The 18,814-nt window shown below is 39.1% G+C and overlaps 1 protein-coding gene across 6 annotated transcripts in view; it reads left to right on the top strand.

Annotated features, from left to right (window-relative positions):
* PTPRK (protein tyrosine phosphatase receptor type K) overlaps positions 1–18,814 on the top strand; it is a 403,334-nt gene that overhangs the window by 314,600 nt on the left and 69,920 nt on the right. For all 6 annotated transcript variants that reach the window (XM_064508961.1, XM_064508963.1, XM_064508960.1 and 3 more), the window contains 4 exons: positions 3,721–3,830; positions 4,803–5,004; positions 8,049–8,154; positions 15,983–16,256. In XM_064508961.1, the coding sequence (XP_064365031.1) occupies positions 3,721–3,830; positions 4,803–5,004; positions 8,049–8,154; positions 15,983–16,256 (692 nt within the window). The remainder of the gene's footprint in view (positions 1–3,720; positions 3,831–4,802; positions 5,005–8,048; positions 8,155–15,982; positions 16,257–18,814) is intronic.

Raw genomic sequence — 18,814 nt, 5'->3', positions numbered from 1 at the left:
TTGTGAATAACAATTTATTTGTGGCTGTGACATAATTTAATGCAAAAATTTATTGCTCTAAAATGAATTGGTCTAATGTCAGATTGATGGATTGTGATTTTATTATGCGTAGTATTTGTAAAAGTTCGCTATACTACATGTACATAGAAAAAAAGATTATCAGCTATTCGCTATACAAATATATAGCTTCATTAAAAGGGCCCTGGAGATGCATGTAAATCATGAAAGAAGAGCTTGTGATGTTTTCACTATAAATCCTTGCTAAGATTCCCTTTGAATTTATGTTACTTTCATATGTGTGTTATATATCATACACATATATATATATTTCTTCAGAAAAAAACCTTTCTCGCTGAAGTTCAAAATCTGCTGTGAAAATCATCATACCGTTAAAACTGCCTAACTGATTTCATTTCTTTAGGTATGTGTAAATCTTGGCTTGTTAGAAGTTTAACACAGAATAATGCATATCAAAGCAAGAACCTGCCCTGTTAGTGTTGCTGAAAGGTGGGGAGCCACGCTTCATAAGGTCAGCAGGTGGAAAGAAAGTCAATGGGACCAGAATCTTTTTAAAGAAATGGTTCAGAGGCCAAAAGTTTAGATTCCCCCTCCTGTAAAAGCTACTTAGGTTTTTTAAATTATTCAGATAACTGGCCATTGATATGGAATCTTAAGTAATGTACTTCGCTTTAATATACACTTGCAGTAGTCTTTTGTGCTTTAGTTTAGTATTTCTTATTCATTACTACTAGGGATGGAGAGAGAGCTTGCTTAGAAAGGGAGTGAGAGTTGACAAGGGAGCTAAGGGATACTGTAGTAAACTATGGGGGCTTGGGCAGGCACGTGCAAGCATCTAGAAAGGCTGTTTTATCTTTTGGGCTATTTGTGATGAGGCTTCTGAAAGCTGTTAGCAACAGAAAGATGACATTTACCTAACTGGTTGTCACCTGAATGCTTGCTAAATACTACATAAAAGGCAAGACTTTTAACACTGCTTTTGAAAGATGAAGCTTGAGGTTTTTCTTAAGACCTCAGGGTCCCTCTAGGAGTCTTAGGGAATAGAGGGGAATGGCCGCCTAAGTGGAAAGATGCACTTTGAGTTTTCAAAATAATGTTGCCCAGAGGTTACTTCTTTTTTTTTTTTTTTTTTTTTTTCTTTTTTTAATATTTTAACCCTTTTTTTTCTTACAATTTCTACCTGTAACTAATATAGGCCCTGAGGACAAAGACACAAAAACATAAATGTGGCAGTTTGGGTATTACTTGGACTAACCTGACTGATGAGTCCGTGCACTTGCCCACAGATACTGTGTTCTGTAAGCAAGTTCCTTTGCTCCTGTTTCTCTCTTTCCTCCCTTCCCTTTGTCCCTTTGCTAAAGCTGTGCAAATAAAAGGCATTTTTACTTGGTTGAACTGAGAAATAGAAGGGAGGAAATAATTTCAGACCTGCCAAAATGGGTCCTTCGCAAACTGAAACTTTCCATTCCCTTTTTGAGATATTTGAACTTTTGTTTGTAATTCCGACAGGACTCTTGAATAGTTTCAGCTGATCCCAAGCATCAATTTTTGGTGAATTTGTGGGTTGGGGTGAGGTGTATGGGAATTACTGTTCTCTGTTTCTGGGCACTTGCTCTCCTTCACTTTCTGACCTTATTTTTCCTGGGATTGCTTGCAAGCTGGTCATCACTGTACCAGCTTTTGTTCTTGTGCCGTTCTTATGCCAGTGGGAAGAGAAGCATGAAACTATGTGGGATCATGTAGTTCCAGTCAGTTTAACATTGCTGCTGCCACAAGCAAAGAATTTTATAGCACAGGAGAAGAGAACATGGTTGTGCAATGTGATGAGCCTGTAGGCTTCTCCCGCTGGGGTGTTTAAACGGAAATGTAGCCTTCATGCAACCCTAAGACTTACATAGCCCTGCACCCAGTTTGAGTTGAATAAAAAGCAACACAGAAAGAGTGCAAATTGTGTCTATTTTCTTTTTACCTCAAATGCTTTAACATGCTTTAATAGCAAATTCCATGTTCTGTGTGTATGCTCCAGTGCCTTCGTATGCTCTCTCACACAGATGCATGCATACACACGCAAACACGTGCATATCTTCTAGGGAAAATGTACATGCATCAGAGTACGTTCATACCTCGTTTGTGATGTAGAGAGAAAAACAGTAGAGCGTTCCCCTGGAAAACAAAGTGATGCCTCCAGCAAATCTGTGAATGCGGCAAACAGCACAGAGGGGCTGTCATGGCACATCAGCCCTTATCCGCTACTCGCTTTGTGTCGATACGCTGAAGCAAAACAGCAGTGTATGATTTTAGTTAACTTCTCCTAAGTCTTCGCTTGACAGATGGATGAACAGTTTCTGTGAAGCTCTCATCTGTTTACTTGTGGGCTTCTTTGACTCCATGAATTTATTATTAATGTACCAAATTATGTTGCTCGTGCCAGGGGTCAGCTCATCATTTATAGTTTCTTGTAGATGGAAATAAATCCTACTACTGGGACTGACCACTCAGTCCTTGGTGCTGCTAATACATTGCCTTGCACTTCCTTTCATCCTGTGATTTTTAATTTATTTTTACTCTTTGTAAAACTTCAGTATGCTTTGAAAATTAGTATCCAGGAAATGTCATGTGTGAGGCTCAGTGAATGTTGCACTGAAGAAAATAAACTAAGAAGGGAAGAGAAATATATGTCTTCATATTTAAATAGAGATGACAAGTGGAAAGACTGCAGGTTTTGGCAAGTTTGGCTTTTTGGGGAAAGGGCTTTGTTGTGTTGGTTTTGTTAGGTTTTTTTGGAAATGCACTTAGCCTTATCCCTTTCTTTCAAAATATATGTCTTTAAATCTAGGAGAGCTGCTGTGGTTAAAAAGGAACCATATGTATAGGGAGAAATATTTTGTAAGCTGAAACAGGAGATAGTAAAGTGCTCCCATCTGGTGTTGATGAGATTACCAGGTACTGTGAATCATTCAGGCAAAGGGGCCTGAGATGACATTTTAAACTTTTCATTACACCAGGGACATTGGTTACATTACAATAAGAAAGTAGGGTCATCTTAATGTGGTTCAGTTCAAAGCTTTGAAAATATCTTTTATTTGAAAGGTTTGAAGTAAGCAGTTTTGATCCTTCTGCTGCATGCACATTTTAGTCCTTGAAAGAAGTGGCAGCTGAGCTGCTGCGCTTTCCCCACTCCCAGCCCCCCTTTTAAACAAAGATTTCTTTTTAATACAATGGATCATAAGGCGAGGTGGCTGAAAGCTATTTTGTGAGCGTTTCTCTTATTTGGTAGATGCTGTATAACTTATGCTGTCCTGACCTTTGATTTTTCGTTTTAAAAGGATTCTAAAACCATGTAGTCCTTGTCCTTAGATGTGCTTATTACAGAATTCAGTGATGTTCCCTGAACACCTAAAGTCATAATCTAGCTTGAACTATTTCCCCTGGCAGTATTACAAGACACTTTGACTTTGCATAAGTCTTTGAAAACCATATTTGGGGATAGCATTCCAACTGCATGCTCTCTCTGCTCTGTGAATGACAAAATCCTCTTTGAAGTGCATTTTCATACCTTCTACCCCTCTCTTTTATGTGTGAATGGATGTTAATAAGAATTGATCCATGTTGGCTTTTGGTTTTCATAGGATGTTCTGCCATTTCTTCAGTTGGTCTGTCTCTTGAATTTCCTATTTTATTAAAGTTGTGTTTTGTTTGTAGTGCCAGGCCCCATCCCTGCCAAGTCAGTGAAGGGAACTCCTTTTGAAGATAAGATCTTCCTCAACTGGAAGGAACCTGTTGATCCGAACGGCATCATTACTCAGTATGAGGTAACAGCACAGCCCACAAGCGTGGGGTAGAGCTGGGGATGGGAGAAGAAGGGTGGCTGAGGATGGGTGTCTGTGCTCTGTAGGTAGGCTGTTAAATTATATGCTACTACCATTTAGGGAGGACTGGAATTCCCTAGTGACTAAGATCTCAAAATTCATAATTACAATGCAAACACTGTTGGCTGACCTTGTCAAGTAGCTTTAGCATCTGAGTGTAACGAATGTTACAATCCACATGTGAGATGCTAATTTTAAAAGCCTATATTATTAATATACATCCTTCCAAAGCCATGACAGCCATGATCTATGGAACTTTTTTGTTGGAAGAGAACATTACACAAAAAGTAAGATGATTATTAAATCTGGAACTACATTTTTAAGCTTTGCAAGATATTTAGATATCAGTCTTCAAGGAAACCTGCAGGTATATTCTATTTAAAATATATTTAATGTATGAGCCTTCTGGGCACCTGTGCAGGAGACTGGGAGGAAACACTTTTAAAATAAACAGATTGGGGAACAATCATGATCCTCTCTATCACTCCTTTTTTAAAGAAACAGAATAATTTTGTGTAATAGTGACTTACAGGAAAAAGACCAACCAACAGTAGCCTGTTTTGGACAGCATTTAAATACAATTATTAGGGGGGAAGGGCAAGATATTACAAGTAGTGAGAAGTAAAGGGTTTTTGGTGGAGATGGGGAGGATTGGGGCAAGGGCTACCTTAAATGTTACACTAACATTATCTATACGTGAACTAAAATCAGGAGGAAAGAGAAGAGAGAAGGGTGTGTGTATACGCTCACAAGTGAAGCAGACTGTACAGTAAAACATATCAAGTACTCTTGGTATCCTCAAGATAGCTGCGTAGCTGGGTGAACATATGACTTTTCTCTCCTTTCCATCTTAACTAACTTAATCCCATTGTGCCAAAAACTGCAACCAAATTTGAGGAATTATCATTTTCACAGGTCAGCTATAGCAGTATACGGTCATTTGATCCTGCAGTTCCAGTTGCAGGACCTCCGCAAACAGTGTCAAAGCTGTGGAACAGTACGCACCATGTCTTCTCCCACCTGCACCCTGGTACTACTTACCAGTTCTTTATCCGTGCAAGCACTGTCAAAGGGTTCGGACCAGCAACCACATTCAATGTTACAACCAATATTTCAGGTAAATAAATAAATAAAGGAAATAAAGGTGGGAGGAGGGGAGAATGTTCACTGGTTTTATAAGCTTTTTTTGGTAAGACTTGAAAAATCAAATGATTTTAAAAAGCGCCTATCATGTTCTGAATATAGTTTTAACATCAGTGAAAATGTTTTTGAGTGCATTTTCCTGACAGTAGTACAAGTTCAGGCATAAACTCTTGCCTCAGGTGGAAAGTGTACGCCCAGAGTTTTCAAATGTTTGAATTTGTGTAATACAGTGTTTTCATCCAAAGATTTCAAAGTGCTTTACAAACCTTAATTAATTGAGTCTTATAGCACTCCATAAGTTACTAAGTACTATATTTGTTTTGCAGATTAGTAAAGTGAGATGCAGAAAATTAACTGACTTACTCAAGGTGGCACCACTTAACAGCAAGCATCTGTAACAGGATTGGGGAGGTTGGAAGGAAGTCTGAATCTCCTGTCAGATTCATATAGATCTGCTTCCTCATGCCTTTATTCACTTACTCTTTTTGCATTATGCTAGACAGTTGTCTAGTATCGCCCTGCACAACTGATACTTTCTACAAAGCAATGTGTACATTTGTGCACCAAGATTGATGCTGCACACAAATGAACTGAAAACTTTAGGGGAAAAAATTCAAGTCATGTGGAGTGTTTTAATATCATTGTTTTGTTAAATTTCTGTATTGTTCTCAGAGAATAAGCCAGTAGTTTATGTAGTTGATAGTGGTAGGTAAGTCAATACCATCTCTAGAGAAACTGCTGATACGACAGGGAGACATGATGACTGCAGAACTTGGCAGATAGTGGAGAAGGAAGTCATTTAGAAACGTGAACAGCACAAAGCATGATTTTTCCCTTGTTACCTACTGTAATGAGACTTAAATTTTTCTAGATAGAGAGGCTAATATTGTATTGGAATATATCTAGCATTTCTATGGGAAACCCTACTCACATAGTCACTTTACCTAGTTTCCAAAAACATCCACATAAATCAAAATGTGAGAAAACTGAAAGCACAGCTTCCTGAATTGAAGAATGCAGCAAGTTAAATTCTACAGTCGTAGCTGCCTGGAACAATTTGTGGAAATCCATCCTGGAGTATTAGCTTTTCCTCCCCCAACCTATTCCACAGAAACAAAACCCAAAAACCAAAACAAATAAAAAACCAAAAAAGCCCACAACCAAAAACTAACCATTTCTTTTCACTGAGCTATTAGACTATTCTGAAATCTAGTATTTTACTCTGATTCTTGTCAGGTCTTTCTGTTTCTTCACACCAAATTCCAGATCACAAGCTCTTGGGGAATGTCAAGAGTTGATAATGGTGGTGTAGTACTTGCATATGTGTCGTCTAATTATGAAGTTGACCCTCTTTGTAGGAGAAAAACAATGTAACTGTATGTAATATCTTGATAATATGTCTGTTGCCCAGCCATATCACTGTTTTGAGGAATAAGCACCTCAACATGTTTGGATTATTTAGGGCTACAGTCTATTCAGGTTTCCTCAGACATGCCCTCTCTTTCCAACCAGAAATTTGGGGGATTTGATACGTTTTTCTAGAATCCAGTCTGCTACATTTTCCAGACACAGTATGGGGCCATATTAGTTGGTAAAACACAGTTAATGCTAGGAAAGCTTAAATGTGGGCTATGACATTCTTCCTACCTGAATTTCACCCTTTTATTTTTTGTCTTGCTTTATGCCAGACTGTTGTCTAGTATTGCTCCACACAGCTGATACTTTTTACAAAGCAGTGTATGTATTTCTGGAAGCTCTTCATTGTGATGAGGAGTAAAGAGATTCTTTTTAATCAAAGTTACAAGTGATTACCACGATCCCAGTGATCATGGTGTAAATAGTAATTTATAAGTGCAAATTCAATAAACAGTAAGATTCTCTGAAATAAGAGCAATATTTTTGTGTGTCTGGGATCTAGGACTAACAAAGCTCTGCTTTTATCCTTCCATTGCTCTTCTATCGATATATTATCTTAAAATTATTATGACTTAGATGATTGACATCCTGCTAGTAAACATCTTCAATGTGATAATTCATTTTAGAATACTCTGGTATCATTAACAATTTTATAAGGGTACAGCCACATGTTAAAAAAATGCAGTTAGTTTTTGAGCTTTTTGAAAATTAGTATTCAACAGAAATCTGTTATTTTCTGAATCACAGAAAATCCTTTCTTTCCTTGCGCTAGAGCTGACGTTAGCAACAGCATCACCAGTAAGGGCTGCGACAGGCTTGTGGTGGCAGATTGAAGTCAGGTGGCCAAAGTTATCGCCTACCCCAGCCATCCAACTCACAACAGATATTGCTGCCCTGAAGGCCTAACAGCCTTTCCATCAGCAAATGAGTTTCTGAACTGCTTCTAGTTCTGGCTTTGATTTTGTTTTTTCTTAGCACCATGGGCTGAAAACTGCAGTGGTTCAGAAACTGGTTCATGAGCAGATCAGTTGTCTGTGGATAGAACAGGGAGGAGAAATGGGCCTGGGAACAGGCTCACTATCCCATCTAGTTTTAATCTCCAGACCCACATCTGTTACTGCCTAATTCTCCTGCAGTCTAGTTGGTATTGGTCTGGTCTCTCTTGACAGCTAAAAGGAAATATGGAAGGTTCCTAAATTGTTGGAGAATCCAAAACGGAGTCAATAGAGGTGGGTCTTGAAGACAGTGAATATACTTGTTTGAGAGGTGCAAAGAGGGAGGCAAAAATGGGATTTTATACTTTCAGGTTTCCTTTGCAGTCACCTCCTCCCTGTGTTTCTATCCTTTTTGAATAAACCCGTCTAACTTAATAGGTGTAAGGATTTGAGTGGGAGTAGTTAGGGATGGGATTATGAATTGTTTGTGAAGTCCAGGTTATGCCCTACTAAAAGGTTGTACCTACCTGGAAAATTGTTTAAAAGATTCCTGTAGCTGATGAAGATCACGGCTTTGTACAGTTCTGTGAACAGCTAAAATCTCATGAAAATTCAAGATGTTTTCACTGATTTCTCGTTCTTTTCCTTCCCACTCACCATCAATCAGCTCCCACTTTACCGGATTATGAAGGAGTCGATGCATCTCTCAATGAAACTGCTACCACAATAACTGTTCTGTTGAGACCAGCACAGGCCAAAGGTGCTCCTATCAGGTAAAAAATGCAAGAAGAGATTCTGTATTTGATCATATGTTGCTTAGCAGCTAATAAAGTGATATTCCTTTGACATTACTGCTGTTTTTCTTACCTAGACTGAGCCTGCCAATAGATCTGTAATTAATAAGAGATTATTCTTTATAGTTTTTAAAAGATATTCATGACCTGAATCATCTAGCTGTCCCTCCTGCTTGATTTAAGGGCCCCAGGACTTACCCATTAGCATTTCATTTTACTTTCTCTTGGTGTCTCTGAAATACGAGCTTGAAAGGTATTTGTCAGAAAGTGGGTTTGAAAATAACGCTTCCTCTCCAGTACCTGATATCAGCTATTTTACAGCATATATGTATGATTGGAAAATTGGAAGCTCAGAGGAAATGGGAGAATAATAGTGATGGATACAAACTATTTGACCTTTCTTCTCTTGGAGTGCTTCTTATTAGAAATCACATAGCGAGCTATTAAATTTTATTTGGCGTGTCCCATAATCATATTAAAATGTTTCATTTATGTTAACTTTGAGAGGTCTTTCCCTTTCTGCTCTCTATTGAGAAATAATTTAATTCTGTTTGCAAAGAATAATCCACATCTTGCTCTCTACTTCTACTTGTTAGTGCAGAATTTTTGCGATGTTATTTGATTCCATTTGTGTTTTACTGATACTGCTGCATCAGGAAGATTCAGCCACAGAACAGACTAATTGGGGTTAATTGACTGCAGAGTATTGGAATGTTTTCATGCTCTTAGCCTTGTGACATTTCGGAGAAATACAGGCTAATGCATTTCATCCTGTGTTACGTAAGTCAGTTATTATGGCTCAGCTGATGTTGAGTAATGTGCCCAAGCCCTAAAAGTATAGGAAAATACACTCCTGTTAATAAAAACAGTTTATTTTTTATCTGGATATCACATACCCATAGTCATTTTTCTGTCCTTACCCTACATTGTTTTATAGGTCAATGTTTCAGTATTTCAGGTGCCTAGGTACACAGGCACTCAAAGCGGAGCATAAGGAAGTTTCACTTGAGAGAACCTTATGATTGATATGACCACATTATTTATTTTTATTCTGTGTTAAGTAATCATCCAGATTCATCCCCTTTATAGCAGATACTGAGTTGTTATATTCATAAATAAATTTGTAAGCCCATACGTCATTAATTTCTGAAGGATTGCCCAGGAGGAAACCTAAGATTTTTTTTGGTATGAAGAGTGCTAAAATGTGTTCAGTACAGGACTCAGATTCCTAAAGTAGGGTTTGTGTGGAGCTGATACAGTGGAAATCAGACCTGTGATGTGAAAATGCTCCCAAGTTATGCAGCTGCTTAAACTCAACTGCTCTTTTGTGTGAGCCTTTAAAATGTTCCAGGTGCCCTGCTCCTGACCCAAAACTGTTCCTATCCGAGAAATATGCTACCTATCTCTAATCTAATCAGGACCAAATACTGCATTCTTGTGCCTGGTTCCCTGAGGGGGCTGATCCAGTAGCGTGCCTGGAGCAGCCGTGACTGGGATCTGCGGAGGGTGGTACAGATCTTTTCTGCACTCGAGTGCTGCAAATTTGTGTGGGGAGCAGGAGTTTCCTGCCTTTGGCCCCATGGCTCCCCCTGAGGGGGATCAATCATGCATCCCAGGTTTCTGCCTTGGGGTTTTTTTTCATGGGCTGGTCAAGTTATGGCATGTGGCTAGACACTTGCATGTACCTACCGCGGTAAGCTGTGGCGCACCTCCACACTATACTCGTTGGCAAGTTGCTGACTGTAGAGCAGACTTGTGCCACGACATCCCACACTTAGTCTCTCAAAATTTTCCTTACAGCCTCTTCAGTTGTATGGCTTGACTTTGTCCTTGCAATCTATGGAGGCTGCAGAAAGGATCTATGAATTAACAGTTAACTGGTAGTTTAATGGGGATAGTTTGGTAGAGTGTTAATGACTATTGTTTTGAGTATGTCAGAGGCATGCGTCTTTCTTCCTGTCTCCCTTCTTTCCTCTCCGCTTTAATTGCTAAGAGATTCCATTAAATTACTAACATCGGGAGGCCAAGGAAATATATCCTTCGCCATAACCAGAGTGCTGAGCTTTATTCTTTAAACAAATAACCTAATCAATTGCAGATAGTTTTAGAACTAAATTAGATTGGAGAGTGGACGGCCCTGTGTTAAACTAGGGGCACCGTGGACAGCCCAGAGACCATCACGGTGGCTGTGAACTTCTGAACGATTGATGTGATGGAGGTGCTGTTCAGATGTGCAGTATGTGGAAAGGGGTTCATTGTGTGCAGAGGAAAAGCTAGAATTAAAACCAGAGTTACATTGTGGTCCTCCTGTGTTGCTAGTCTTACGGTCACATTCATTTTATATATAAAGTACGCTTTATTCAGTGAAACATTATTCTTATAAATACTTACCATCAGTTGATTGCAAAAAAAATAACAGTAGAACATCTTTCACTGACTTTTTGATGGTTACTGCTCAGGAATAATGTGATGGTGATAAAATAGCTAATAACAGCACACAATGCTTAGTTGGCTCTGTACAGACCTATGCTCAATAAAGAGGATTTAAACCAAAAAAAAAGGTAAATATATGATACACTAAGAGGAAAAAGAGAATGATGAGGATGTAAGAATTGACCTCAGTTAGAAAAATGGTACAGAGTAATACTTAACACACAAGCAGTGCAGTTCCACTCTACTTTAGTGGCCTGTGAACTTTGTATACTTGTAATAAGTGCCCCAGGTGCAAAGCCAGCCAGATTTTTTTGTTATTTTTGAGCAAGCAATGCATAATGAAGATGGATACAATGTACCACAGGCAGATACTGTAGAAAAATTATGGTTTATATATACATTTTACATACTTAAATGAAAAATAGCAGCATAAATGTTTTCTGGTATCTTGCCAAATGCTGTTAACCTGTGCAGTGTGTTGGTTGCTGTAAATGTGTAGCCAAATCCCCAAATAAAAATGTTGGTTTTCAGATTAGAAGTTAAACTGATGCGCATCAAAGCTGGATGAAACTTTTCTTTGCCCATCAAAATAATGTCATCTCTTTCTCTGCACAAACTTCAAAGTAATTACAAAATAAAGAAATTAAAATCTGTAGTTCACATTGAGAACTCTTTATCTGACTGAAGCAGCACAAAAGCAAGCCAGCCAATTTCATCACTTTTATGACCACCATTCATGGTTTGGGTTGGTTTTCAGTTTAAACAATGACCTTAATCCAGAAAGATTCTGCAAATCAAGGCTGTGACTTGCAGCTGTTTTATTCCTTATTCCAAAGGAGGAGTATTCTCCAGGGGAATGCACAGGATGTTATCTTGTCCCCTTTGCTGAAGTTATGCATATTGCAGTCCATTACATGTCAGCAGCGTCTCAATAGGGGAGAGAAATGTAGCCCACTGAAATTCTGAATTGATTCAATGGGTTTCACTCAACTTTACAATCAGTTTTAGCAAAGCTTTACTCCAGCCACACAGCAGGGGTGTTTCCACGACAAGCCTCTCTTGTCATCATGAGTGTTACTAGGCAGGTGGGAAGAAACGTGTCTCCATGCCTGCTGCTGTGACTGAGCAGAGAAGGGACTCAAATCTCAGTCTCTAACATCAAACTGAAGAAGCTGGCTTATCGAAGGGCTTTGTTTGTACCTTGTCCTCTAATCCCTCAAGCTGTAGATGGTTAAAAGATCGCTTTGTCTCATAGCAGTAGGCGCCTATTAAAGCAAACAAACAGAAAGCTTATAGTCTGATACTATTTTGCTTTTACAAACAGAATTATACTGTAATCAGGTTTTATTGTACCTCTGCATCAAGACAGCCCCCAGGAAACAGATGTTCCTTAACCCAAGCGAAACCTATGGGTGGCTGTCAGTCACTTCTTTAAGACACTCAGTGCCATTGTCATCACAATTGTAAACATGACAATTATCATATCTTGCCTGTCAAATGTTATTGTGTAATCTGTGGTTTTCTTTGTGACTTCCCGAAGTTTCAAACCAATTTACAGACTAGAAATGCAAAGGGAGGCTGAGCTGTGAGTGGCTCAGGCTCATCATGAAGCATGTGCTGCGCCACTATCAATCTAGTGGAGTAGATCCCAGTCAGGGGCATCAGTGGTGCTTCAGTGATTCATTTGAAGACATGATTTGTCACTGCAGTTTTTCTGAAGCATCCCAATGGAGCACCCTTGAAACGATCTTTTGTGCATCCTGCTTTCAAATTCTATTTTGTATGCAAATTATGAAGAACTTGTTTCAGAATCAGTTTAGACAACTTTTTAGTAATAAAACTTCTTTTACTTGTTTGGGAATGCATTTCCTATACCTCTGTATGCAAACTCAGTCTGTTTTCATTTTATGGCAAGTCTAATTGCATGGACCATAGCAGGGAGAAACTAAAACTAAGCTGTCAGTTGGACCTCCAGGAGCTCAGCTTGTAATTTGGGTTGTCGGTCGCTCTGGCACATGTCAAAGGAGAGGGTGCTGCGTCTTCACTGGACATGTAGAAGGAAATTTCTACCTGGTACTAAAGCCTAGTCAGAATAAGGCTAAAATATGAACAATATGTGTTCACCACTGTAGTATCCATATGAAAGTCTAGGTTGTTAGGGAGGGGTGAAAAGAGGAGGTTAAGATCTGTTGGCAGGGGCCTCTTAGATTGTTCTTGATCATTTTGGTCAATAGGGAGGTCCTGTGCAGGTTCTCGTAAGTAAAGAAAAACATTTTGACATCAAAAAAGTAATTTATTCATGCCAAATCTCAATTCAGGAGCCTCCTAACTGTTCGACACTTTCTCTACTTTCCTGGCAGTCTTAGACAACTGTTTGGAGTTTCTGATCACAACAGCTTATGTAACAGGTCCTGAAATTTGTATTGCTCTTTACAGTTGTTCAAGATTTCTTATAGTCATCTGGGAAAAGGAATATTGTCATCCAGGTTTTCCACCCCTCCCTCTTTTTTTCTCTCTCATTTGTTCCTCCTTTTGCTGAACTGCAAGAACTTTGGCTTCTTTTTTTCACATCCTCTTATACTAGAGTGTCCTTTCCTGACACTGTTATGTGCAGAAATAGTAACAGTGTTGCTTTGGAACCACTATCGTGTTAGTAAATGGATTTAAGCAGATGGCATCACAAAGGTCCCCTTATGTAGATGATTGTATTCCTATATGCCTTGTTAGCCTATAATGGTGCATGACAAATAGTGCCAGATCCCCTTTCCAAAGAGGGTAGGTGCTGCTTTTATTTAAACAGCACCGTATGAAAATTTTAAAAAATGCCTACTTAGAGACTTTGAAAATTTTCGCTTCTTTTGCTAATTATGGAACGTAAAATTTATTTAGGATGAATGCTATTTTCCTTAACAAAAAATAATTACATAGCTGTAGATATCTACAATAGGCACATTTATTTCTCATTTTCCACATTTTGTAGTGTTTTCAAGTTTAGGGCCCAAAAAGCGCTATTTTAGAAGTTTTTTTTTTTTTTAATGAGAGCACATTTAGAATATGTTTTGAAATAATGCTATTAAAAGAGACTTACCTAATATTTAATTTTTCTCATGAACTTCATCTTTTGTTTTTGGTTTGTTTTAGTCTTTAAAGAGATGTGCCCCCTTTAAAAAAAAATAGATACCTCATTTAGCCTCTTATCGTATAAAATGGAAAAAAAGGGCTGATTTCAAAACTGTGGTAAATCTCAGGTTTTGAGCTGAATGAAAAACCAGCATATTCCAGGGGATGGTTGCCTCAGACACGTGCGAATATTGCACAGTCCTTCCGCTCTCCCTGCTGGCTTTATTCTTTAAGTTGGCAGGATATAGCAGATGACAAGTTTCCTGCTCTCCTGGCACTTCAGAGAGCAGAATTTGTGTCAATCTGAGTCCTTTGGCAGCTCACAAGAAAAAGACTGCAGAGTGGCTGGAGTAAAGACACAGTGTCTGCATTCCCGGTACACTAAATTGGTTGGTTGCCCAGTCCAGGAGCTGTGATTTTAACCCTGTCTGGTTCCGGGACAGGCCGTCTCTGGCACACCAGTTGTAATTTCTTCCCTTGGAACATTATAAAGAGAAAAGATTTTTTTTGTATTTTATATCCTGTCAGGTCTGTAGAATATTGGTGCTTTTACATTTTTTGTTAGTACATTAGTTTTGAAGTGTAAAGAATGATTCTGGGTATCCAAGGGTCATGCGGAAGTGATTTGTTGTTGCAGGCTGCATTAACTGGACATGGTTAATACATAGAGGTTACCACAGGAGATGATTTATAGCCCAGCTCAGCTTACAGACAGTTTATGAGAAACAGACATCCCTGGAACTAACTCATTATTTTTTTGTTTACATTCTTCTTTTTTCCTAGAGTTATAAAAGTGAGGTGACTTTGTGCTATTCCTCTTGGACACTTTGAAAGGGAAGACTCTTCTCTCCTTAATTTTTTATTTGCTAGGAAAGGGTAATGCTAACTTCCTCTTTCAGCCTGAGAAAGAAGTGAGACCAGAATCTTATTTTTTTGCTTCCATCCTTTCTTCCATTCCACTGAATCGTACTTCATCTCTGCCACTACAGTTATTAGGTTTTCTGGAACAGTAGTAGCAGAGAAAATTGACAAAATAATTTAACACTGCCCCATGAGTTCCAAAAGAAGGACTGTCTTTGCCTTTGCCTTTAGGGTTCCCTGCAGCAGTGCAGTGACACTTCCAGAACTTTGGTCAATTTTACTTTTTTCTGTTTAGAAAGCTTTAAAACAAAACCAAAACAGGCAGTTCTGTCAGTTTAATTGAATTGTTCCAGGTCTTGTCTGCATGCATATTTTCCTACTAATCATGGTAACAAGGTGATTATTTTTAAGGTCCTCCAATATATCTGCATATAGATGAGAAATTGTGTGTGTGTGTGTACATTTACGTTTTCTAAAACCCAAAAAGGTCTGGGTTTTTTCTTTCCTTATAAACTGAAAAATTCCCTCCTGTTCTCAGTATGTACGTTCTGCAGAGCAGTGAAGGCTGGTAATGAGTTGGTAACATACTGCAGTTATGTAGTTCCCCTGAAGGAGCAAAAGGAATTATAATTACCTCTTCTATTTTGAGAAGGTGATTTTGAAAAGTGACCAAGCCGTGGACCATTTCGAGATAGGTATGGGGGGTTAGGATGGCATTTTAATAGGCTGAATGCCATCTGCTTCAGCAATTTGTAACATTTTATCATTGACAACTGTAGAGGAATGAGGCAGTCTATTTTGGTTGAATGGACAGATTTCTGTCCATCTGTGCTTGTATTACAGCATGTCACTTGTACTTTAGATCTGCATAGCTCTGAGCCAAGATAGAAGCCACAGCAAGGTCAAGAGGTGGAGAAGCCTGTCAGCACATTCTGTCTCTAATGATATGACAACTGCAAATTGGTGCTTCAAGCGCAGCCTCGAGGCAGTCATTACGTTGGGCCTTGAAGCTGAGGTTTCTCTAATATCATTTCAAAGGAAAATGCTAACTTCAGATGCTTCCGATTAGCTGACAGAGTTTAATCTGTTGTAGTTTAAAGTCAGATTCGTTCCTAGGTTTCTTTAAAGGGGAAAAAAAAATCAAAATCGTTGTTAGGAGGTTTTGAATATACTCATGCTCTTGTTCCAGGAAAAAAATGGGTGCTCCTGCTTTCCCATGTCTAAATTAGATAGCTTTGCTATACTTCAAACCTTTCTTTCTTCTCTGCATCTTTTTTCTTTTCTTATTTTTCTTTACAGTTCACATAAAGCAATTGAATTAATGTTTTTATGGGACTTGAGATTTGGCCGTAACAGGTGACCTTAAAGACCTCGTTTTCCCCTGTTCCAATAGTGCCTACCAGATTGTTGTTGAGGAGCTACACCCGCACCGAACAAAGCGAGAAACAGGTGCAATGGAGTGCTACCAAGTCCCTGTCACTTATCAAACCGCTGTTAGTGGAGGATCACCGTATTATTTTGCTGCTGAACTGCCCCCTGGAAACCTGCCTGAACCAGCCCCTTTCACTGTGGGTGACAACAGGACTTACCAGGGTTTCTGGAACCCACCACTGGCTCCTCGGAAAGGCTACAACATCTATTTCCAGGCCATGAGCAGTGTTGAGAAGGTAAGCATCAACCCATACCTTTCTCCTGGGTGGAGTCAAAGACATGCCTGTGGTGACAATTAGGACTGTCAAAATTAGGCACGGTCAGTGCTGGCAAGAGCAGTATGCTAACCCCTGCGCTGGCTTCTGCACAGTAACAACGTGGCATTGTGCCATTCATATTTCACACTACTCTTGTATCACAGTAACTGTTACTAGATGAAAATTTAATACATCTCATAGTAATAGTGTTTTACAGAGCTGGAGTAATTTCGGCGTTGTGATTCTGCCTCCTCAGTAAATAACATCCACTGTTCTTTCCCCAGTTCTCAGTACTCGCACACTTCAGAAGATTAAATTACCGCAGGATAAACAGAACGTAGGCTGCTCAGCAGGCTAATCAGATGTTATAAATGTTTTGAGACTCTCGCACCAAACATAAAAAAAAAAAAAAAATCTTTTTGATTGAGCGAAAGTAACCCCAGGCCTGCAGTGTGTTTGAGAGTGTCTTTCTAAAAAGGTCTACTTCAACATTGCGCTACTGCTGTGCAGTACAGGTTTGGCTGTCGCTCACCTTCATTACCTCCTTAGCGTTTCATTTTTAACTGTGTTGTTGAGTGGTGCTGCTGATTCTGTATGCATATGGCAGGGAAAAAAAGCCACAGGAAAATAAATACTGCAGTGGGTTGCAGGGGTGAGATACAACATGGCTCTGCAAGTCCTGTGCTGCTGCTCCTGAACGATTTTTCTCTTGTAAATGAGAAACGGGTGAGGGAGGAGTGATCTGTGAGGGGAGAAAAGGTGATAGGTACAGGAATTTGAGATATTTAAAAATTTATATTTTAGATTTTTATTTTAGATAACTAAAGGAAATTGCTCTATTATGTCTGTAAGAGTCCCAGTATGAAGTATCCAGACAGGTTAGAGAGGAGCTGCCTGATACACAGATAGATTGATAGCAGATGATATTCACCAGAGCCATCTGAACGAAATAGAAGCCATTTTTACCCTTATATTTGGATTTCTGCTGTGACTAAACAAACCATAGCTAAAAAATGGCTTTGCCATTGGGCCTTCTGAATATAATCTCACCTTATACCTATGGTTATGAAAATTGCACATGCCTCAAATAAGAATGGGGAAAAAGCAGTGACAAATGGAACTCTGTAGTGGAGCTGCTTGAACACTGGCGACTTTTTCTGAAGAGAGAGACTGTTTCCCATTTCTAGTTCTTACCTACAGACCTGTATGAAGCAAACAAAGGAAAATAAAAGGCAGCTGTCAGATATGCGATCGTATTTCCCTCACTTGCTACCTGTAATTCCTTTTGCTTTTGCTGGCTTCCAGCAGACTAAATTGTAGAGAAATAGACGTTTCATTCACCAAGAAACAAATGGGGGGGAGGGGGGAGGGAGCAAAACCAAAAATATTAAGCACAAGAATAGATCTTTGTTTTGCCTTTTACATTTTGACAGATAAGTAAAAGATGAGAGAAGAACATATTATTTTTAACTTTAATTTGATTTTGGTTTGTGGGAGAGTTTAAATGTAAAATGCTTCTCTCTGGTATGATTCAAAACTTTGGGTCAGATTTCCGGGGGGGGAGGGGGGTTGGGGGAGATCCTACGAGGAGGAGTTTTGCAGAGCCTTCTGCCGGGACATGGATATGACAGTTGTGAACCAGCCTCTGAGCTACAGAATATTTAAGCATGGTCTTAACTGTAAGCTAATGCAATCACTGAAATGTGCAAGGGGAAGTAAAGTATGTTCTGTGAAATAACCTGTTGGATTGGGGTGTGGGTTACACTAGGATCTTCACAGACATTTGAAACAGAAGTGGACAAGTAGATCCAATGACTGAGGAGAATGCTAGTTAGGTAAGATTATCTTGATAAACATCGCAGGGCTTTCATTTAGGTTGAAAAATCCATCTTCATGGAATATTTATATTAAGTCTCAACTCACAGCTTTGCATATTCTTTACATACTGTGTTTACAAAACATCATAAATGTATTTGAACTATTTTTTGGAAATCTTCAAGAGGAGAGAGATCCCAGGAAATGTATCTGGGGAGGCAGTGCTGGCGAGTGGGAGGATTAGAGGAAGCACATTTTACAGAATGAAACTGTCATTATCAATTTTCTAATTACATGCCAATATTGTTTAGAATGATCTAATATAGCAGCAGCTGCATCCTCTTATGCAACCTTACGCGATTTCAGTTTGCCTTTAAAGTGATTACACATTGTACAAAAAGATCAGAAAACCCATTTGTGACTGAACCTCTTTTTTTCAAGTTGTCCCCACTGTGCATAATGAAATCATTTCTCTGTTTGTTGATTTGTTTCACTTGCTGCCCAAACGTCGGGGGGGGGGGGGGAAGTCAAATATATAAAAATTGTCTTTCCGTATGCAAGTTCTTTTGAAGCACATTACAGTCATTTTTCCTGGGGAGATTGTATAGGCTGTAGATTAACTGTGTCACATGCGAGGAGCTACCTGAGCTGGTTCTAAGCTAATACCAAACCCAGGAGCACTGGGGAGTATGTTGCGGACACGCTTGAGGTGACTCCATTCA

This window comes from Dromaius novaehollandiae, chromosome 3 (assembly GCF_036370855.1).
Source record: "Dromaius novaehollandiae isolate bDroNov1 chromosome 3, bDroNov1.hap1, whole genome shotgun sequence".
Taxonomy (NCBI): Eukaryota; Metazoa; Chordata; class Aves; order Casuariiformes; family Dromaiidae; genus Dromaius; species Dromaius novaehollandiae.
The sequence above is the reverse complement of the archived record's forward strand: the minus strand, read 5'-3'. Positions and strand labels throughout refer to the sequence as shown.